This window comes from Monomorium pharaonis, chromosome 3 (assembly GCF_013373865.1).
Source record: "Monomorium pharaonis isolate MP-MQ-018 chromosome 3, ASM1337386v2, whole genome shotgun sequence".
Lineage (NCBI taxonomy): Eukaryota > Metazoa > Arthropoda > Insecta > Hymenoptera > Formicidae > Monomorium > Monomorium pharaonis.
In genome coordinates this window covers 6,897,838-6,917,327 of record NC_050469.1, presented here as the reverse complement: position 1 = coordinate 6,917,327, position 19,490 = coordinate 6,897,838, and the positions used below count along the sequence as shown (strand labels likewise).

At 40.9% G+C, this 19,490-nt stretch overlaps 2 protein-coding genes across 2 annotated transcripts in view; one reads left to right on the top strand and one right to left on the bottom strand.

The window, feature by feature from the left end:
* The window catches only part of LOC105833969 (homeotic protein ocelliless), a 57,919-nt gene extending 46,465 nt beyond the window's left edge, over window positions 1-11,454 (top strand). Inside the window, exons 3-4 of the mRNA XM_012676117.3 lie at window positions 4,610-4,764; window positions 9,954-11,454. Coding sequence (XP_012531571.2) covers window positions 4,610-4,764; window positions 9,954-10,745 — 947 coding nt within the window. The 3' untranslated portion in view covers window positions 10,746-11,454. The remainder of the gene's footprint in view (window positions 1-4,609; window positions 4,765-9,953) is intronic.
* LOC118644634 overlaps window positions 1-19,490 on the bottom strand; it is a 45,876-nt gene that overhangs the window by 5,643 nt on the left and 20,743 nt on the right. The window lies entirely within an intron of this gene.

The window sequence follows — 19,490 nt, the reverse complement described above, 5'->3', positions numbered from 1 at the left end:
TTCGACGTTATCTCTATCGGACATGCATTTTATTTATATTAATTTACTGCGTTTTTCCGTGAAAGTTTAGATACATCGAGGGACAATAAGTACTAACGTGTCAACAACCGTTAATTATTTTCACGTCGCTGGGTACTTTGTCGCGCACTGTTAATTAAACACTTCACTGACATTAATTAAGTTGACCGTAGCTGCATAAGCCATCACTACGAGTCAAATTTCTCGTTGCCTTGTTCTTTACAGCTGATCTCAAGGACCAAAATCCATTTACGGACAAATTTTTTGGTCATTAATTAAAAAAAAAAAAACATCTAAAGAGCTTACAGTTTCTAAATTTCGATAACTTTCAGCATTATATTGTATAGCTAAAATATTCTTAATTAGCTTTAAATATTTTTTTTTAATATTAAAGTTACAAATTATAACATTAAACATTACAAGTATTAAATATTATAGCATAAATCCAAATAATTAGCAATAATTAATATAAAAATATTTTTGTTTTCTATTACGATGGGAAAGATTTATCCAACGCGATTTAAATTTCGGACACACGTGGAGAGTACCGGCGGATTGTACCATCGGATTGTGCATGAAAGAGAGATCACGGTAAAATTTTGTTAGTGGTTCATCGACTTACGCAGATCACGACGAAACGGCGAAACGTGGCGGGTGCGGAAGAATCCAATAAACGCAAAACGAATTTGCTATTAGGGTCGCGTCTGATCTCGTTGCAGGCCAATGAGGCGAAGCAACCCTTATATCAACCCTCCCGGTATCGCGTCTCACTGACGATAATAAATCGAATCATACTCCGGGAGTCAGCGGGTGTTTGCCGATCCATTAGGGTCGCTTAGCTGACTGTCTCTCCTTAAAACACGATACGGTTGTCAAGATTTTTTGTTCACGCGTTTAAATCTATCGAAATGAATTTCTAAAACAGTCTTTGGCTGGGGTTATTAAATAAAGTAAAACTTTTAAAAATAATGTAAAACTTTTGATAATTTTTCAGAATTAAATTTGTGATTTAAAAAGAAAAGTAATATAGCTGAAATTTCCATTGAAAATATATATTTTAACGTTATCGTTTTAAATGTAGCGAGTGATGGAACACATTTTTTTAGCGAGAATTCTAGATTTGCTTTTAATCGCAATTTAGATTCGCAATGTCGTGCTTAAGATATTCAAGCGCCAGGTAAAGTGTACAAAATACGGCTTTGAACAACGTGCTCGATGGCGCCTTGCGTGTTAAGGAAGCGAACAGAGAGTCTTAATCGGGGAGTCATTGTCTTGGCTGTGTAGAAGTGCCTGACTCGCACCAGACCAATGGCAAAGGCCGTCGTTAACAGTAGCACCGACGCCCACTCGACAATCAGAGCGTCCTCTTAAAGCTATTCTTCATGCACCGCCACGGCGGCGGATCCAGCGACTATGGACACGAAAAGATTCCCAATCAAATGGGATTTGTTTAACGAATAATTCAACTTGCGTAAAGCCGCTGTATATAGGAAGCTTGAATATAAACGAATATATGTTTCCCGAATGTGATAATAAACCCGGAGTCAGAATGAAACAAATTATTAATAAAAATAAATGGAAATTTATTTATCAACTTTTGTATAATGATTGTATAATAAGGTGACAGTCGCGTGAGTTCGTATGGGTCGAGTTTTAATTATAAGTCAAGTTTGCAAAATTAAATATTTTACAGACATTACATGTATTAATAAAATTGCAGAAATTTTTTTAACATTCAACATTTTTTTTGTAATTATTGTAATTATAAATAATATAAAATAACTTTTTTAATCATTGCTGATATTTAGGAAAAAAGCAGCAAGTAATTATTAATAATCTCTCTAACAAGCTCTTCCTAAATCTCTTTAATTTCTTGAAATTATAACACTCTTAATAGATAAATGTATATCATACATACATACATTAATTATACTAATATATAATTGACTGAAATATATACATTTTTCAAATTTTTTTTTCAAAATTTACAATTGATTTATTAAATATACAATAATTTCTCTTTAAAATTATAATATATACTTATATTAACGTCAACAACTCTTTTAAATGTTTGTTCGTTAAATTTACACAAATTAATAAAAATTATTTCAACTTTAAGTTGACGAGTCACCTTATTGACAAAATTTTGATAATATAAATAAAATAATTACAGATAAACAAAGCGCACGAGCATTTTCTTGACTGCACCAGATAACTACGCTATTTCGAGAATGACAGCGAGATTGTTTCATTCCAGAATCTCCATAATCAATAACGGATCCGTGCCGGAGGCGGCGAGATATGTATCATAGATCGAACGATCGCGGGTGTGTCGCGTCCGTCACACGAAGCGATGGCGGTAATACCGACCACCGTGGAGTTTGTACATTGTGAGCTCGACGCAATCTGTTCCGAGGATCTACTCCGGTGCCATACTGGTAGCCCACTCGACCAGTTCGTTAGCCAATCACGCAGGTACCCTCGCCGCCGTCGTCGTCCTCGTTCGTCGTCATCCTCCTCATCCCGGACTCTCTTCGAATACGAGAAGAGCACCCACGAGAGATACGATTGATACGACGTTGTTTCCTTCTTCTGGGCCGCTCCTTCCCTCAGGGCTTCTGTTACTCCGCTTTTGTCATTGCATTGGTAAACTATCGTCTCATGTCAAATCGCTTTCGATCGAGTCTTAAGCTGTGTGGATGTATACGTATTTATTTGACAGTCGACTCGTTAAATCGTTCTTCTCTTTAAATATTATTTTACAATCATATATATATATATATATATTGAAAACGCTATGTACGCAATAGAAAATAGAGGTTGTAACAAATAATTTTTCTTAATGTATGCTGGATATAAAGAGATTAAGGTTGACTTCATTTTTCTAATTACTACATAATAGTTAATTAAATTTCTTGCTTTAAATTAATGCACATGGAAATTCCTAGTTGGTTCTTATTTCTTTAATTTTCCAATCAGATAATGTTTCTGTCGGTATTAATAGAGGGCAACGTTTAATTTTTGTGAAATAAAGGGATAATTTGGCTTGAGGAGGCCTATGCCAGTATCGGCAACCTCTTTCTCTACGATGTGTCACGGTTATTATTTGCGTTTGTCACGGTTTGTCATATGCAGTTTATACGCAGTTTCTAGAGAGGTTACTTCAGGAGCCATTTCTTTTCTTTGGGGTATACTCCGCGTCTTTAAGTCGCTGTTCTGCTTTTTGTTCTGCATTACTATATATCTTCCCTTGCTGACGCGAACTTTCTCCTTTTTGCATCTCGACGGTGTGACTCTTTTTCTTTATTGTGTGTTCGATGAGTGGAGGGCCTTCGAGTATGTGGTTGAAAGGAATGGAAAAGGAGAAAGAGAAAGCATCGATCGTCTCGTAAACAGCTGCCCCGCGTGTCTTCCAGGTCTTAACGGGAAGATTATAGACGTGTACCCACTTTACGAGGCGGGGCTTCACCAATCTCTCGTGAATGACCCTATTCGTTCAATTATTCAACTCGTATGACCGTCATTTCGCAGCTGTGAAATCGGATGAAACTTTTATCTTGGAAAAAAACATTCGCAGACCCGTGCAGATTAGAAAACACGTCTTGATCGACGTACTTTGGCCTTTCGTCTTCTGATTCTTTTTTCCTCATTAACATCGCGAGTTTGTCGCGCGGAACGACAACACGAAAATTCGGCGTATAAAAATACCTCGTGGCCGGCGGCCCGGCGAGTCCCCGGGATTCCACCATTCCGCCTGCGACTTTACGATCCCGCTTCCAACCCGGAGACACTAGCGAGGCGCAGTTTTCCAGTCGCTCCTTTTTATTGGTTCGCGACGAGGACGCGCCGTATACACGCCGGCATGCCCGCCGAGGGCCAAGCATCGTCGTTTTCAGCGGCAGCTGGGAGCGAACCGCGACTTCGGTCCTCTGGATGCTCGTGTATTCCGGGGTGTATTCCCTCCCTCCCTCCCTCTGCCCCCCTCGCCGTCACCCCCGTGACCCCCTCATAAGCGGATTACGTGGGTCCCGAAACGAGCCAAGCGAGGCTCGATGGCACGAGGAAGGTAGCGTGGGGTAGGGGGGAGCTGTTCAAAATTACGCTATCGCGACCTCGCAACGCTCACACCCCTCCTCGTCAATCCCCCTTCGCCGCCCTGTGCGCGGCAGCCAGGCAACAACCCCCGTCTTCGTGCAAGACAGCGATGTCGCAGGCGTTCCATATTTGAAGACATCGACGGTTGTTCCACGCGAACGTATTGTGTCTCAATGTTGAAGTCTGTTTCGCGATATAACTGTATAGTTCTCGGGCGGTTACAACCTTCGTTTCTTTTTTCTTTCAATTGCCGCATTTCACGAAGAAATGTAAACCTGTTCGCGTGTTTACAGAATTACCGATCAGGTCAATGGATTAAAATTGACTCAATAATTGATGCGATAATAAATTTTTTCAATTATTTCTTTCGAATACTACGCAGATTAATTTTCAAGGTGTAACGCAGTAAGGCGGATCGCAGTACGCGACGAAAGAAAACCTAAGATTTATGAAACGTAATAATTAATAACGAGCGCTCCCTTCCCTCATGTTGCAGGAATGAATCAACGTAAGCAACGTCGCGAGAGGACGACCTTCACCAGAGCTCAGCTGGATGTGCTGGAAGGGCTATTCTCTAAAACGAGATATCCGGACATCTTTATGCGAGAGGAGGTTGCTCTTAAGATCAACCTGCCAGAGTCGCGAGTCCAGGTAATTTTTTTTTTTTCGTTTTTCCCCCTCCCTGCTCTCGCCCTGCTCGCGAGATTTTATAGCTTCTAAAATATCGCTGTCAACGATATAGAAATAATAATGGAGGCAGAGGACGGAAAGGACCCTCCGAACTTTCGGCGTGGTAAATTGCGCTCCTCGCGAATAATCCGAGATTGCCATCGTCGATTTCGCGTATACGTATAACTTAAACGTTTAAAGTTTATTACATTCTTTGGGCATCAAATTGCACGATGTAAAACGTCACGAGCTCTGGATACACGACGAAAAATGAGAGCGGAAAAGCAGGGAGCGAGCGAGAAAGAGAAAGAGAGAGAGAGAGAGGCGAACGCGGGAGCGCGTTTCGTGCTTCGGCAATCGCGGGCGAGATTTAAGATATTTACACAGCGCGCGACGTTCGCGCCCCACGTCGTTCCATTTCGCCATTGTCCCAGCCCCGCGTCTCGTACATTTGATAGATGTGCCGACGAGCTCGTTGATGCTTTTATTGCGGTTCCGTGACATCTTTATTTCGCGGCGGGGCGTTACCGAGTCACGATCGCGCGGAGCTCGTGCGTCGAATACCGAGCCTCAATTGCGTCCAACCCCCTGCCATTTACATACAACAATTCTCCTGGGGAGAATTCTCGCGAGTAGAAAGGTGCAGTTACTTCTCCGGAAGTTTGAAAAAAATTGAACATTTATTTAGACTTGATATCACTTTATAGTCAGTAAAATTTTATTGATTTCAGTGCTTATTCTTCAAAGTGTTGTATGAAAAATTATGGTCTTGATGATACCTTCTTGGTCAAGAATGTTTTGGTTTCGAGGGACCTTCACCTTTTCATTATTATAATACGAAAGTATTTAAAGTATCAGTATTTAAAGTGATTAAAAAAACTCGCCAAAAATTCATGAACACAGTTTCAGTTTTTGAGAACAAATACCAGTACTTCATTTGAGAGAAAAAAACTATAGTATAATTTAATTACCTTTGAATCGAGAAACTTTCATGGAGATCAGTTGAACATGGAGCATCTAGATAGTATCTTAGGATTACAACTATATCTATCAACGGTTTATGGACTTTCAGTGATAATACATTGATTTCGATCAGACCCTCTCCTCTTTTAATCGGAATCAAAAAATTACCAAAAGACAACGAATAGTCACTGGTGATTACAGTTGTAAGTATAGAACTATAAATTAGGGAATAATACCAATTCCGATTTAGAGAGAACGGTACATTTCTGCTCTCTAAATTATAATCAGTGAAAAATTATTGAAATCAGTGAAAATACACTGATTTCAGTGGTATATTTATAACTTGTCAATCAGTGAAATAAATGCACTGATTCTTCAATGATTGTACACTAATTCTCGAGTAAAAATCACTAAAAGTCAATGAATAATCACCAATTATCACAGTTATAAGTATACCACTGCAAATCAGTGAAAATGCACTGATTGTAATTTAGAAAGTGTATTAATAGACTCGTATTAGATTCTTTGATTGCTTAATATTTCTTCTACGTACATATATGTATATCTATGAGTAATCCAGCGCGTTTTGCCTGTCCATTGTCATTTAAGTTTATTAGGGTCCACCGACAATATCGCGCAAACATTGTAGTATCGTAAGTGGCGTTCTACCGGAATCATGAAATATGTAGGACAGAAGCTTGGAAATTCAGCTCCGGTAAGTGAAGTTTCCGCGTGAAGTTAAGCCGTCGTGAATGGCGACGCAACTGCAAAAGGGTGTACCGCATACACATGTATACGTATATACACCAAGCGCGTAACCCAGCACGTTTGCCTGTTAGTTAAGTCTGTTTGGGTCATCGACAGCTCCCGTAGATATTCCTAGCATCAAATCTAGCATTCTCGGAATCGTAAAATATGTAGGACAGAAGCGTGAAAATTCAGCCCCGGGAAGTGAAGTTTCCGCGTCAGGTTAAGCTGCCGTGAATGGCGACGCAACTGCAAAAGGGTGTACACTGCACACATAATACACACACACACACACACACACACCTATGTACCTACGCTGACACACTGGCGCACAGCAAAGGGAATGCAATCGGCGTATACGCGGGACGTATAATGATGCCGTATACACCGTAGAACGGCTGTGTACGTAGCGTATCTGTGCGAACGAATAATATATCTGGAGGAGGGATGCTATCTCTGAAAGTTTTAAAGGCAGGGGAAGTTCGAGGTGGAAGACGGCTGGGATGGAGGGGAAGGGATGAAGGGAACAGAGATCTGATGTTGGGCCATAGGTGTGTGTACGGCTAGAGAGATACACATGGTAGCGCGGCGTGCGAGGTACAACATATCGTTGATTTGTTCCTGGATTATAGCCCCCTGGCCTCTGTCTCGCTCGCGAGAGCTTCTATGCGCGCTCCTCTCGTCGAGAGAACCACGCAGCTGCGTGCGACGCGACCGATGCGATGCAACTCGCCGCCGAATGAGGTTCATCCGCGTTCGCCGCCGTTCGTCATCGCGTTCGTTCGATCATTACTTACGACTCGGGGGGCGAATCGAAAAATGTTGTTTCGTCGATGGCGAAAAAAAAAGCGAGGCAAGAGAATCCGGTCGCACACGACGACGGCTAAAACTATCGCGAAACTTTCCGTTTACTGCACAAGATTTTTTGCCTTGTAGAATTCCACAATCGGAAATCTGCAATACAGAATATACTGAATAGAGAACATTAATCCTTTACATATTAGAAATCTTCTATTTTACTTCTTAATGATGATAAAATTGAAGCTTTAAAGCAATTTATATTATATTTACCGTTTATCTCTTTGATAATATTTGAATGGTTTATCGCTATAATTTTTAAGATATAAATATGAAAGAATAAATACAAATATTTAATATATATAATAAATATTTTTTAATGCTATCTTACTTTCTCTTTTTATTAATTATTACTGTTATATTTTCTGCTTCAAATCTACACGGCCATTGTTCCAGGACGCATAATAAATAACGGTTCTATTCTAATCTTTCTCGCTTCATTTTTGGATATTTATAAGCGATATTTTTTCACAGTGTTGTAAAATGAGTAAACATTAACGGCACAGCACGAGTAAAACGTTCATCACGTACGCATTAGCAAACAACGTCCGCGGCTTTCGCGTGCTCTCCATCAATCCTGCGTGCTGGACGATGACACGTTTCCCGAATGGGTATCGTCAGTGGGGTCGTATTAATAGTACAAATAAGAAAATATATTTGTCATAACAGAGTGTCAACGCAGCTGCGCCGCCTCCCCCTGGCCATTGGGGTGGTTTTCCGTTCGCTGGATGTAAACCAGATGGTGGCGCAATTTGCACCTCGGCCTCGCCGTCGGTCTCTCGTGTGTACGGGCGTGAAACCCGTCGGTGGTTGCCCCCGGGGGTTCCCGGATGCCATCGCGGTCTGTTTGGTTGGTTTTTGGGGGGTAGCGCTCTCTCTCTCTCTCTCTCTCTCTCTCTCTCTCTTTCCCTTCTCGCCTACCGCTTCTGAAGGGGGTGTCGTTGTGCAAACATGCCGCTATAATGGGATCGTTCTCTGTCTGCCGCGCCAACCTCGGCATAGAGCCGTCTTCCTCGTCCTCTCAGGAGCTCGTTTCGCCCGCGCTGATACGCAATATCCGCGTACGTCGCGCCCAACAGATTTCAGCACCCTATTGCACGGCGCGCGGCGCCGAGAATGACTTTTGCGAAATGAGGATCTGCCTATCGCGACATCGCGCAGAAGTCAAACAAACGGGAAACGCGACTTGCGGCGAAGAGCGATTACAGTCTCAGAAGTGACTTGCGCACTTTTCGACTTTGAGATATTGGAAAGATGTATAATTTTATTCTAATTGTTTAAATGTGACACATTAAAAAATAACCTATATTTCATAGAAATAACATTTTCCAAATTTATATATTCGTAAAGATTTACTTATACTTGACAAATATATTTCGACCCCAATTTCTTAATTATCTAATATTTTTCTAATATCTATTTAGTTACATAAATGTTTTTTTTTTCCAATATAAAACGAAGATAATTCCTGAGATCGGCTCAATGAGCGATTACAATTCCCGTCTATTCTTTCGACACGTTTCGAGACAAAAGGCGAAAGGATTGCGCGTGGCTTCTGTCTCGGTCGGAGAATGTGCGCACGGCCGAACAACTCGAAATCTCTCGTACGCTTCGGCGATTCGCGCTCTCCGTAACAACTGTTACAATGCCGCCGATAATAACAACAACGACGACGGGTCCCGCTTTTAAAGGCGCGGGCATAGATTCATAGGATCGCACCCCTAGCCACATTGTGCCCCGGTGGGATTATCGGGGGATGCATGAGGGGGAGTATTACGAAGAACGAAAAAGAAGGAGGGAAGAAGGGGCAATCACAACGCACTCGCGAGCTTGCGGCCTACGAGGGGTTGCTTTTTGTCCCCCTCACCCCGTCGTCCCGCCTGTCGTTCCTTTTTCGGGGAGAAAAACTCACGTAGGTGTGCGTATCTTTCCAATAGTTGTGTGCACGTACGTGTTTGCCATAACTGTAGCTGCCGAAGGAAGAACCTACGTGTGTGCGTTGCCCTACGCGTATTCATGCACAAGATACACGCGCACTATTCGCACACGTACAGGCGAAATCAACTATTCGATCTCAGGGGTGAAAACAACCCTATGACGAGCTCTGATTCGCGCATGCGTGCCGACGAACACCGTAGCCACCGAGGATCCCAGGGGATGCTCCAATACACGCGTGTCGTCGGGACGTTGCTCCCTCTCTTCCCCTCCCCCCGTACGGCTCCTCCCTTCAGGTCCTTGTTATTGTTGCGATTTAATGAAATGTTACGCCCGCTCGCCCGCGATTACTTTCCCATTGCACCGATTAACTCCCCATTCGGTCGGTCTCGTCTCTCGTGGCGGGACAGTGGGACATCTTTTCTCCCTGACGATCCCTGGGGCTACGGCTTCTACTTTTGTACCTCGTTGAAAGGTATGCCGATATCGTATGATGCCTATCAGGGGGAGTTTGATTGATTTTTAAAGCACATGATTTTCGTGTCAATGGAATAATATTATATTGTAAAAAGAGATGTATTAATTATCTTGTAATTACTGATAATTGGGCCTGTCCTATAGATTTGTTCACAATCTCATAACACATCGACTGTTCTTCTCTGTTCCAGGTTTGGTTTAAGAATCGTCGAGCCAAGTGCAGACAGCAATTGCAACAACATCAACAACAGCAACAGCAGCAACAGCAACAACAGCAGACCCCTCCGTCAAAGGGTTCGCCCAGATCGAATCAGAATCACAGCAATAGCAGCACCGGCAGCAGGATATCGACGAGCTCATCGACGACGCCCAGCAGGCGATCCTCGCCGGATTCGCCAGCGCAAGGTAGGGAAGCACCAGTAGCAGGAAATTCTCCGCTATCGACTCCACTCCTATCGACACAGTCGACGTATCCTCGGGTTGGAACGACACCAACTGGCGGCAGCGGGGCCAACAGCAATCTGACAACCCCGTCGCCGCCGTTGACACCGAGCTCCAACCAATTGCAGCCGTCGTCCTATCCGAGCGCGATGAATCAGATTCATCACGGTGAGACTTACAGCTTCGGCTGGAGCTCGGCGGGATCTGCCTCTGTGAACCACAGTCAATACGCCGGCCAAGGTTATAACGCTTACGCCCAAACCCCGGGCGTGTACGGTGGCGATTATTATCAAGCTCAGATTCCCCACATGCACCATAGCCCGCAGGCTAACTACCATCACCCGCAGTATCATCCTAATATGACGCTCACCCCGTCCATGTCACATTTGACCAGTCATCATCTGAATCCGGTGACTAGTCAGACGCAAGCTACCAGCAACGATATAGCGGTTGCTGCTGCTGCCGCCGCTGCTGCCGCCGCGTCGAGCGACGAAGCCACCGGTTACGTGCTGCCTGAACAGAAGTATCCGCCGTTAGTATAGCGGTCCAGCAGGTCCTCCGGGATCTTTCAACGGGGCCAGGAGACCGCGAGCACGGCCGGTACCTCAATGCCCTACCATTGGCGATTGAACACGGCGATTTGTCATGAAATCAATGGCAATCTGGACTCCGACGACAACTGATCGTCCGGGGATTTCGCTAAAACAATTCGCTAGACGTGCTCCAGACTTGATGGGTATGATAATTCGAATCAGTGCGCGAATCAATTATACGAACGTTCTGTATTCGAAATGACTGTGACGACAGATTTAGCCAATACCGCAGCAATCGCGTATATATATCCCTCACTAAGCTTAAAACAAAAAGAAACAATAATGACAACTTAATTTTAATTCGATATTATTTTACAGTTATTGTAAAAATTTTCCCAAACAATGCGCATGCACCTGCGAATAAAATCGAAAACAAACCTATGAAAATACACAATGAAAAACATTTGAATTATAATTTGAATTATAATTTGAATTATACTTATATCAGAACTGATCCTCGTTAAAATTAAAATTACAATTTTTGAGTTTTTAGCATTAGTGTTAATTTAACATGTGATAATGTTATTTAAATATGTATTTGACATTTCTTTGCGTTAAAACATAAATTAAACATAATTTATAAGTAAATAAACAACATAAAAATTATGTAGTTTTGAAATGTTATTTCTAAGTTACAGCAATAAAATATACGTATCAACATGTTGTTTATTTATTTACCTAAATTATAAGTTTGAATTTTACTGAAAAAAATATATTTGCACAATTTGTTTTCACATTATATTAAAATGTTTTGTGTTGTTTCTATATAATGTTTGTAACACATTTTCTCTAATATATATATTTCTTAACATATTTATCCTATGTCAAATTAACACAAAAATTTCGGTTGACCGCATTTCGGTTAAGACATGCAGTAAATATTAAATTTAACACAAATTTTTCAAATGTACAAGATGAATCATGCAAGCTTTGAACGAGGTGCATACGCAATGTCTTGTTTGCCTATGACAGTGATGCGCCAAGACGCAATTATATTGTCTTCTAAGTAGAAATATATATTCTTTTTATATAAATTATTTTCTATAATATTTTTTTAGTAGAAGCACTTTCATATACAAAAGTTGATGAAATTAATAAAGAAGTTAATAATTTACGAAATGTTTTGTATTTAAATCTGAGTATATAATTTCGTTCTGCAACATCATAGTACACGTGAAAAAATAACTTTATAGACAATTAAACGTCATTCGATTTTTAATTTTTACGTTTCTCATTATGTAAATTTATTAATAAAAAGTAACAGCTTTTTGTTAATAATGTTTTTATATATTTTACAATAAAAACATTATAACAAAAATTTTATTATTAAAATTTGTTAGAGAATTTTATAATAAAAAATACTTTTCATTAATAAATCACACATAAATTCATGTATAAATTTATTTTGGAAAAAAAAGTGAAATTTTCTCTTTAGTCATGATTTTAATTTTATTACAGAAAAAAGAAAATTTACATATTCCATATTCATTTTGATATATCGAATATGTTTTTTATTTTCTTCTTTGATGTAATTTTTGTATAAATTCACAAATGTATTAATTATCGACATGCAAATGTTTCATAATTTAGTCCGGTAATAACAGTATTTCACTTTGATTTTTTTGCTTTTCTTTTTTCTAGAATTTTTCATTACAAGATAGCGAAAAGTTATATTTTTACGTTGCACTTTTCACCTCCTTAAATAAAATCAATGCCCGACAATATATCTAAAATCTAAACTATTGAAAAAAAGTTATGAAAAGCAGACTTTACAAATATCTTTAATATAATATTTTTATTAACAATACTGAACAAAAACTATGTTATAAATGTTTATTACTTTGAATTATTAATAATAAAACAAGTTTTATTATTTTAGGATCTTTAAAGAGATTCTAAACGCGCGTGCACAAAGAAAGAACGAGGAAAGACATTTTGCTTAAGTATCTAAAAAATTAGCGAGATATAGATACTAAAATAATTTTGTGCGCCAAAATCAAATTGATTGCGTGCGTAAGATGCTCAAACTAGTTATTAAAATATCCAAATTTATCGCGGTATTATGGTAAAACATTTTTAAAAATAATTGTTTTAAGTCTAAAACAAAAATGTTTTCAGATCTATATCTAATTAAATTTTTAGATATAAAAAAAATGTTTTTTCTGTATAAGAATCGAATACAGACAATCCACAAGAAGCTAATTCGCAATTACTGTGAAAAAAGATTTTTACCAAACTGCACTTTAAATTGCGAAAATTATTGTTTTTTCGCCATATTTTCGTCACAATTCTGTCGAAAATAAAATCCACATTCGTAGTTAATATTTAATGCTGAGCTCTAGATTGTCTGAATTTGAGCTTTATCTAAATAATATAAACTTTGAGGACAAATATTTTATATATTTGAATGAGATAAGCGGATTTGGTAATAAATGTAAATTACGAATGTGCAACTTGATAAACGACCGATGTCAGTTCATGGGATAATCGAATTTTATTTTCGAAAGATAGGAAAAAGACCGAGAAAGTAAATTTGTGCTTGTAAATAAAAATAAAAGGCTGTATTCATGGAAATTGTCAAGTTTTCTATATAAAAAGCTTGTATGCGTCACACATCGGAATTTGTTTTAAGATCTAATCTATGATATCTTTTGCATTTTTAGAGATTGAAAGACGAGTATCTCATCACTGCCGTCTTTATCATTGGTATTATCCTTATTATTACAATTAACATAGATAATTATCCATATCAACGGCCACAGTAGCCATGAAATTCTTGTAAATAGTAATAATGAATATATGATCGTGCGTGAATGAGAAAGAGAGGGAGAGAGAGAGAGAGAGAAAGAGAGAATAAAAACAGAGTTTAGAGTTCTATCACGAGATCTCGAGGATACCTCTATATATTAGAAAGAAAAAGGAGAAAAAGAGTGTGTGTGCGTGTGTGTGACAAAAAAAAGAGAGAAAATGATGTGAGAATAGTCTCATTCTATAAAGTCTTGTTATATAGTCGTTTCTTTCTATGGTACTCTTCGTCTGTTCGAGGGAATTTAACTTTGTAAAAATACCCATTGCACCTTTCGCGCGATAACTTAATTATCATAATGTGTTTTCTGTTAAAAGACAGAAGTATATGCGAGAATGCCTACTTAATCGTGAGTGTATATTTCGTGTATACTATCTAATGTATATTATCCTGTAACATTACGTTAGACGATGTATAATTAAAGAATAAAAAAAATTATCATTAAGATTAATGATAGAAAGGCGAAAATCATGATGAATATTATGAACACGCGTAGATCTAAGCTACTTTGTAATAATACGATGCAAATGTACATAAAACGTATATATCTCTTGTAAGATACATGATTGTTCTATCATGTGCGAAAAGGGATCTTCCTACATCAGAAAAAAATATCGCATATTATTAATAAGTGGTGTCAATTACTTTTCCCCTTTGATCTCCCTACCGATATTTCTATCGATCGAGGGCATTGTCCGATTCTTTTAAATCGAAATTCTATCGCTTCTCGCGTATGTGCCCTGATGTGCGGATTACGTTTCGAATTGTATATCTGTGACAAAATTCCCAGCACGCGATACGCAATCCCTCTTTCCATTTTGGCCTGGCAGCTTTATAGATCGCGAGCGCGGTTCTTATTAATCACACTGATGTTCGCAAGACCCTACCGCCGCGGGCTGCAATTCTGCTAATGCATTTGAAATTAATTAACGTCAAAGCGACCGCACTTCGTTATTTGAGCGGCCGCGTATATATATCGATCTTGAACCATTAAGCCTATATTAATTACAAACTCGCGGTTGCACGAGGTAATCGCGATGCAACTGCGTCGCTGCTGCGTACTCCCTGGCGTCTAATTTTTCTGTCACGCAAAATACATACGATGATGCATCGCGTAACAGATATAAAGGCAACTTAATTTCTCAAATTGAAAAATCTACAATGCAGCGTATGTGACATCTCTAAATCTAAAATGTATATATAGCTGTCACGCAATTAATTTAATTATTTACATACACGCACGTAAAGAAACGTAAGTATTAATAATTTATCCGATAGAAAGATAACGAACTATTCAGTGATCCACGTGAGCGTGACGCTTACAAATACGGAGGAGGGAAAATGCATCGATCATAATCTCGATTGCTAAACTCATCTTCCGCGCTTGGTCCATTAGGAAATCACAGGTGTTATGGATTCTGTGGTAGATACGTACTAAATACGACGATAGGGGAAGATATGTCTACCAGTAGCGCATTTCTAAATGGCCCAAAAACATCACAATACAAAGGACCCCATGCAAGCATATAAAGGAAAGCCGCCCCTATGCCCAGCTAATTGGACAGATCGCGTACCTGTCTACCTTTTGACGACGTAATCCGGCATCCTTTCTAACTCATCAAATTAACGAGCTATAACGAATCGCTTGTTGCCCGCGTGCGCTTTGATGACCCTTTCGCAAATCCTCCGCGACTTTCTCTTTAAAGAGGATATCTACCTCATGAAAGACACTCGAGAGCATAATCGATTCAATCTCCACACTGGATTTGCGTCATTTTACGTTCGTTTTAAGTAGTCTTGACAATAGCCGGATCCTTACATCATAACAACGAATAAGAAATAATCGCCTTCACAGAATCGTACAGGAGTTTTCTGATTCATTAATTCTGAAAAGCGTGAGGAAAACAACTAAATTAACTGTTTTAATTGTACCTGATGAAAAGTTTTGGAAACATTAAAGTTTACAAATGATTTTTTTTTAAGACCTAAATATCAAGACACACAAAGAGGATTTAAATTTCAGGACGGATCTCGGAACGGTCGAGACATATATTCGTAAAAAAATCCAGTATTTCGAGAAACAAAAGGCCCTAGGAAGGAAGCAAGTGATGCAACACTCTAGCAGTATAACATCAGGGTAACGTCAAATTATTCAACGGCATTTCAATGATGTTAGAGACGTCATTTGACGTCATCCTGTTTATCGGAGCTTTACGACGTTGGGTTGCCGTTGATTCTCGCCGCGACGTCGAGTCGCAGAGGCCACCGGCGTTTCATTCTTGCGGCGAAGACAATGGCCTTGAACTTGGCCGAGTGTCGTACCGAAGAGTTAAAATCGGCTTGCGTTTAGCCGGATCCCATTATAACAACTACGGGAGAGTCGCCGGTAAGCTTCATGCCACGGTTCCGCTTACTGTGTCACCGGGCTAAGCCCCGACTTACCTACCTATATCCTCGTAAACGGTTCTCTTACCCCTTTTCCTGTAGCGGCCTCCCTGTCTATGCTGGTTTAATACTTGCATTATCCCTCTTTCCTTCCCACCTACCCAAAACTTCGTCGGACAGATAGCGGCTTGTCTTTCGATAAGATCAATAGGTGTCCGCCATTGGCGGATAATTAGACTATTCCATAAGTCAGTCAACAATCAACAATCTTCTTTGTCGTTAGCGAGTGGTCGACAATTTTTTGATCGCTACGGAATATATGAATAGTCATTTTAAGTATAACAAATTTTTCTTTTTCTTAAACAGATGGTACCTTTACTAAAGATTTAATATCCCTTGGAAAAGCTAGAAACGAATCGTTGCAACGTAATTTATCGCACCTGAGAAAAACATAAAAAAAAATCCTTTCCCACTTATTTATTATTCATATCTCTATAAAGTAACGTTAGCGTTTCCATATATTTAAAGTATACCGTAAGAGGATTGATTATAAAACGCGATTTACCGACGATGTATCTCCGGTATTCGTTTAACCTATATTTTGTTTTTCCTACCGCTGATGGGGTCACAGGTGAAAATGAGTTTTGCAGGACGACCTGCGTCGATTCGTATTCCACTATGTTTACGTGCATGACACTTTTCACCTGTGCCCTACGTTTCGAACGCGGCGGATTTGATAAATTATTATGTATATGCGTTCACAAAAAGTCTCTACGGCGGAATCGTCGCTGGACTCTATTTCGCAGCAGATTTCTAATAATTCGCTCAATCGCGCGAACAATTTCCACGAGCAAACAGTATAAATAATGAAACCCCGCAGCGCGCTGGTTTGATAATTCGACCGGTGGTTAAATAATTAAATCGCACCATGGCGCGCGAGCGCGCGATTATTCCGCGACTTATATATTTCCACGCGGAAAATTAACGGTAGCCGCCATACGGAAGATTAATTTATGCCGGAAGAGATGGAAAAAAAGAGGAGAGAGAGAGAGAGAGAGAGAAACGGAAAGAGAAGACAAAGTGCGATCTGCGGAAGCAGGACGGAGAGGATAAAGGGCGAATGAAATTTTCACGCAATCTCGGAGGTCCGTAAAGTCCAGAAGGGAATTCTTTCTCGATTGGCAATATCCCTAACGAGAGGAAGGGACCCGCGCTGAGACGCGGGGGGGGAGGGGGATTGGTAGGAGCAAAGAATGAGCGTGGACTCGAGGACGGGTGAGACGGGGAGGAGTAAATCGGCAGGATCAAAGAGGCCAGCTCGTGCAGCCGTAACTAGATTTCCCGTTCCCACTTTGAGGATCGCTTAATGCTCTATAAGCGGCCGTTTTAAACTCGAGAAAATCGAATCAGGAAGGAATCGGAATCGCGCCGTGCCGCAAATTCAATTGAAAAAGTCGCTAGTCAGTGCGGATCGAGACGCCAGCGAGAACACGTCCTTGCCTTGCACGTTGACGCTGTACCCTTTGATCTTTCTCGCTCCTCTCTTTGTCCATGGCGTTTCTCCACTCGTATTTCCGCACGGTCGGGTCGATCCGAGCAGCAAGCAATTTTTGCGGGGCAAATTCGATCACAAATCCGTGTCGTTGTTAACTAATTAGAACGCCGACGATAAGAAACGGCGACGTGGAGTGAATCTGCGCGAAATAACGACGGTTAACAGAGTTAGCCGACGGCTGAGTTAATTTTTAAATTGACAGAATCAGTTGACGAAAACTTCAATGCAAGAAAGAAATCGAGGCGATTGTGCGCGCGCTAAAATGATTCCGGCGACGTTAATAATTTCTCGCTCTAAACCGTGCAGAATTTCTGAGGTTCCGAAGTGGATCGAAGTAGTATAAAATAGTTACTCACGTAGCGCGCAAACGGGAAGTAGGGAGTTATTAAAAATTCAACATCGCCGCGCTTGAAAGGACCTCCGCTCGTCCGCATTGAATCGCTCGATAATCGACGGGGCTTCGCGGCGAGGCGAAAAGCGCGCGCGGTGCGCTCGCTTCAGCCGTCACGCGCGCGCGAGAAAGAAAAAATACATTCGATTCTTCGCCGTAGATAGACGCGCGCCGCCTCATTTAATCAGCACAATATTATCGACAGGTCTCATCCCGGCGGATTAGCGTCCTCGCGAGGCTCGCAGCTTGCAGCAGTTTCGCCGAGGATGCCTCCGCTGGTTTACAGTTCCGACGGCGGAGGATAACGGACAGTTAGGGCGTCTGTACAATGGTGCGCAAAAACCGATCGCGCATTCGATCGAGAAATCGCTCTCGGGAGCAATTTTTTGCCCCCGTCCGCCCACGCTCGACCCAATTTCGTGCCTTAACCGGCGGCGGCGGCCAGGAAGATCAGACGCTCCGCCAGGAAGTCAAGGGGGACATGAGCGCATTGTTCAGCTCCCTCTGTCCAAACATTCGACTCGCCCAGCAAGCGATCAACGCACCTATATCCCCGCCCCTCTTCCGTCCCGTCGGTTTCCCCCGTTCGTTTTCATTGCCCTCCCTCGAGCCTCACATCGGCCCCAGAGGAAAAGCAGGTAATCCTAAAAAATGGACCGTCGGCTTCCGCCGCGGGGAAATTCCTTCGGCTGCGCGCGTACATCCGCTTGCGCGCAACGCGATGTTACAATACAACGCATACGAGCGCATCATCGCTGGGGATCGGAGGGTCATTCGGAGGGTAACACACTCCTGGGAGTGGATAGGATGCAGGGCGAAAGAGTTCATTGACGATAATCGTGGAAACGGCGGAAAGCGAGCAGCAATTTTCGCGGCGCGACCGATTAAACGTGCGTAATGTGCGCGGAATCACGGGTGCGTCGAAATCACGGGCTCATGATTAACGCGTGGACAATTGCATTGCGCATCACGATTATCCGACGGTGCCCGCCGAATGCGTTATTACTGCACCGTTGCCGTTCGGACTTTTACGCGATTTTTCCTCCCGCGAGTTCGCGCGGTTAATGGAATAATCATATCGTGCCTAACTCTGTGATATTTGCACAGCGATGTTTTAGTCGCACATTAACGGGCACGGTAAAGTATTGTAAACAGCATAAAGCTATTAACAATGTTAATCTAAAGACTGTTTAACATTCATAATAAATTGTGGCTAGAACTTCCAATTTGTACGAGCGATATGTTAAATATAACATCATTATCCGCCACGTTCCAACCTTATCACGTTTTTCATCGCCGTGGCATTAAATTACAACACAAATTTACGTATACAACGTGCTTTTTTATCGCGTCGTGTACACATAGTTTTTATAGAGTATCATATTTGCACATGCATATTTACATAATGTAATATGTGATAAAAAATGTAAACCATGTGCTGTCGTAAAGTTTTCTGCTAACAACCTCATGAAATAAACGAAATTTCACTGACGTGCCAGCGTCATCGATATCGAATATCACTTTGCAAATCCCAAATTGCATCCTTATCGTTCTTAG